Source organism: Hibiscus syriacus, unplaced genomic scaffold (assembly GCF_006381635.1).
Source record: "Hibiscus syriacus cultivar Baekdansim isolate YM2019G1 unplaced genomic scaffold, ASM638163v2 tig00111640_pilon, whole genome shotgun sequence".
Taxonomy (NCBI): domain Eukaryota; kingdom Viridiplantae; phylum Streptophyta; class Magnoliopsida; order Malvales; family Malvaceae; genus Hibiscus; species Hibiscus syriacus.
Genome location: NW_024063142.1, coordinates 935,985 through 939,870, shown reverse-complemented (window position 1 = coordinate 939,870; position 3,886 = coordinate 935,985). Strand labels below are relative to the sequence as shown.

Here is a 3,886-nt window from a genome sequence, read left to right as displayed (position 1 = left end):
GTAAATTTTCATTTTAATTTGAATATTCTTTATTTTCATTAAAACTAACCGCTCCATCTTGTAAAAAATAATATTCCAACGTATATTTTTAATATATAAAATAATTAATTTTCCAAGTTTAGTTTAATTAATTATTAAATTATATTTTATTATTTTATTATTTAAATATAACTCTCAAGCATTTGACATCGAGCGTTCACACCCGTGACATTCTCAGTGCTCGAACCATAAACCTCGAGGAATAAAAATAAATCATTTACCACTGAAATCACTTGATTCTTACTACGTTATCATAATTATTTATACATATTTGTTACTAACTTTGTAATTTAGAAAAAAATATAAACTAAAATGGTTATTGTTTATGATATTTTTCAAACTGAAATCAATTTTTATCTATTCATGTCATATTAATTTAGTGAAATATTATAAAAAGTAAAAAAAATGGATAAAGACAAATAGAAAATCAGGATAAATTGTACAGTGCAACAAAGTCATCTCTATACTAATACGAAATCATCAAAATCTTAGTTTATCAGATGAAAGTCGTCGATAGTTATCAAAGCAACGAATTTACCCAAACCGATTATTTTTCATGACACAATATTTTTTTCACTGCAATAAATAATAATTTAACAAAATGGTAATTATCTTATCAAACATTGTAAATTTTATCCTATTTTCATGACTAATTAATCTCTAAATATATTTTTAAAATTTTTATTTTTCATTTCACTAAATAATGTCACATTCATTAGATTCAAGAAACTATATATTTTTTTAAGAAAAATAAATAGCCTTACATCAAATCAATCAGATAGTTCAAATTATGTTCCCTTATTCTTCAGGTATCATCAATGATAAAAAAAATATCAGGAGGAGCTCAAACTTCACGTTTTTTTTACCTCTTTTTTAACTAATTTGGACTGCGCACATCTAATTTTAGAGGATGAATAATTTTTCGATATTTTTTGTATATATAATAACTTAAATATTTTATTTTACTTAAATAATATCACGCTGATTAATACTTGAACTAACTCTTTTAATTTAGAATTTCATTTCATTGACAAGAAATAACACAAATTCCTTCACATATAACATTGATATCTGAATTACATCATATAAATTCTACACATAATTTCTAACTTGTTTTTATCCCTCTTAAATCACCACCTTCTGATCTGCAAATGGTTCCTCTCAGAGTCTCTACCGAATTCAAAGGACCTATCAAGCTTCCCCATCACCACATTCTTGAAATTAATGGCTTCTTGAGCTCGTAAGCACGATCTCTGCATCTTAACCCCACTTAAACTGCACCTCGATTCCATCATTTCATTGAGAGAAACCCTTTTCTTCGGCCCCGAATCTGGTCTTTGTTTCGGAGCACTATGAGACCTCAACTTTGCCTTGAAAGACTGCGTGTTCGCCATATAATTCGGAAAATCCCCGCAGTGCCTGAAAAAGTTGTTGCCGCACACACTCTTGGCCGGTGTAACCGGCGCTTTATACATACAAGGATTGGTAATGCGAGGCGTGCTGTGTGCCGTAGAGAATCTGCATTCATCTTCGGTTAATCCCCAATCGGTGTCGTGAAAATGGCGCCTATCTGGTATCGACAAACGGGCCGGAAGTCGAGGAGAAGGAAACGGCAGCGTTTGGTAAGGAGGGTCATCAACGAAATCCGATAAAGAAGTGTTGGTTCTCCGATTAGGCCTGCCTGTATCGACCTCCACGATTTTGGGACTTTGATCGATGTTAATTGCAGTGTCGAGAGAAGCTGACAGTCTTCTGCTATGATTTGAAACTATGTGTTCACTTCTACTATCATCAAATCTCTCCTACAAGATGGGTGCTTTTTTTAAAACAATTTTATAAATTATAAGGCTAAATGGGAGTCAAAATGCAGTAGAATTATCAAATTAAAAGGAATGATTATTTGTTTACCATGGGTTTTCGTGCTCGGATGTCAAATCTAACGGCGTCGTTGTTGATGATTCCACGAGCTCTCCGGCATTTAATGGTAGCTTGTGCTCTCATCAATGCCTGCATGCTACGAAGAGTGGCTGAAGCTTGTTTCCTCAGTAAATATCCTCTAACAAGCGCCTGTATTTTCACTAATCCTTTCAAAGCTCGTAGTGCTCTTCGAGCCTGTTTTTGAATCCAAAATCCAAACTTTTAAAACAAAGCTCTTGTTTAAATCAATTAAGAAAGAGACTTCTTTTTTTTTACTTACCAGATATCCTCTGAAAACTGTCTGAATCTTGACAGCAGCCCACCTCTCATGTACGCCGCCGAACATGGTGCCTCTACCATGACTCGTCAGCTTCACCACCGCCACTGCGGCCTGCGCAGCGGCTACTGCTGCATCCGCGGCGGCTGAAGTGGCGGCTGCCACCGCAATGGCGTGCTTGTTCTGCTCCCTCTCTGTTTCATTGTAGCATGATCTTAGCCACGCAACCTTAGCCGGTGATATTGTAGTGGTGCTGCTCGAATCTCGCCCAGAATATCCAGTGCTACACTTTCTCTTATCTTTCCCTTCACAGGGATTCAAGTTATCTTTGCCGTTCTTCATCCCAAACAAGCTCTTCAGCCACCTTGAAGCCCTTCCCATCTTGTTTCCTTGGAGAGTAAGATTGTAAAAGAGAGTTCAAAAGAGGGTTTTAATTTAAAAGTGAAATCTAAAAATACCCCATTTTATATAACAGCTGATAAAGCTCACAATCATAAGGGCTTTTCTCCATGTTGCAAAAAGTGGTGAATCTCTCTCTTTGTTGACGAATTAATTTAATTAAAATATTGTACAAATTTATTATAAAAATTAAAGTAAATTATACTAATGATCACTCAATTATAGTCTCTTTTCATTGTTATCAATCATATTAATAGACGTGTCATAATATCAAAAGTGTTGCCCTGCATTTTTCTTCTTATCTTACCTTAAAATCAAATTTTTAATAATTTAAAAAGTTAGGATTATAAATTCTCATACTATAGCTCAAGACTCGTTTCAGTAAAAAGAGAAAGAAGTAAAGAAAAATTGTAAATTTAAGGATTATATTATAATAACAAAATCATCAATTTAATTATTTGTGAATAATTACGACGTTTCACATTACTACATTCAACCCTTCTTAATTAATATATTTTTATGTTGATTTTTTTTAAAAAAATATTTATTTTATTTAAATCTTTTTAATTTAAATAGTTATGCTTCCAATTAAGTGGGAGCACATGACACCACATGAGAGAAAGGAAAATAAATTGAACGGAGAGGCTTTTGGGGAGTTGAACTTTGGTCTCCAAAGAAAGCTAAGTAGTAGACTCAACCACTGCACCAACTCTAATTTTCGACATAGTGATTACAACATTCAATATTTATTTTATTCTACAGTGAAGGCAATATATATATATATATAAAGAATTAAAATAATAATTTATATTGGGTTGGGTCAGTTCGTTGATTTCTTACCTTAAATATGCCCTGCCCTGACTTGATATGAATATATTAATATTTTAAAATAGAAAAATATATTTATAATAATTTAAATAATAAAAATAATATATTTTTACCTTAAATCCGATATAATTTTAATATATATATATATATATATATATAAAGGGGTAAACTAATATTTTATACATGGTTGGATAGGATCAGTAATTTTTTTGTGATCCTGTCATACTTTGAACCCGAATTTTAAAAAATGATCCAATAATAATAATTTAATACGAAGCCGATAAATTATTAGTTTACCCCTTTATATGTATGTTCGAATCAAATCAGGTTTAATGTAAAAATATATTATTTTTAAATTATAATAAATATATTATATTAATTATTTTAAAATATTAATATATTTGTATCGGATTGTACGGACTGGGT

At 31.6% G+C, this 3,886-nt stretch overlaps 1 protein-coding gene across 1 annotated transcript; it reads right to left on the bottom strand.

Annotated features, from left to right (window-relative positions):
• Positions 1-1,123: 1,123 nt before the first annotated feature.
• Positions 1,124-2,645, bottom strand: LOC120166495 (protein IQ-DOMAIN 14-like). The gene is made up of 3 exons (XM_039175756.1): positions 2,237-2,645; positions 1,948-2,151; positions 1,124-1,841 (listed from the first exon to the last, which is right to left on the bottom strand). The coding sequence occupies exons 1-3, from the start codon at positions 2,612-2,614 to the stop codon at positions 1,170-1,172; spliced, it is 1,254 nt and encodes a 417-aa protein (XP_039031687.1). The 5' UTR covers positions 2,615-2,645; the 3' UTR covers positions 1,124-1,169.
• Between the last annotated feature and the right edge of the window lie 1,241 nt (positions 2,646-3,886).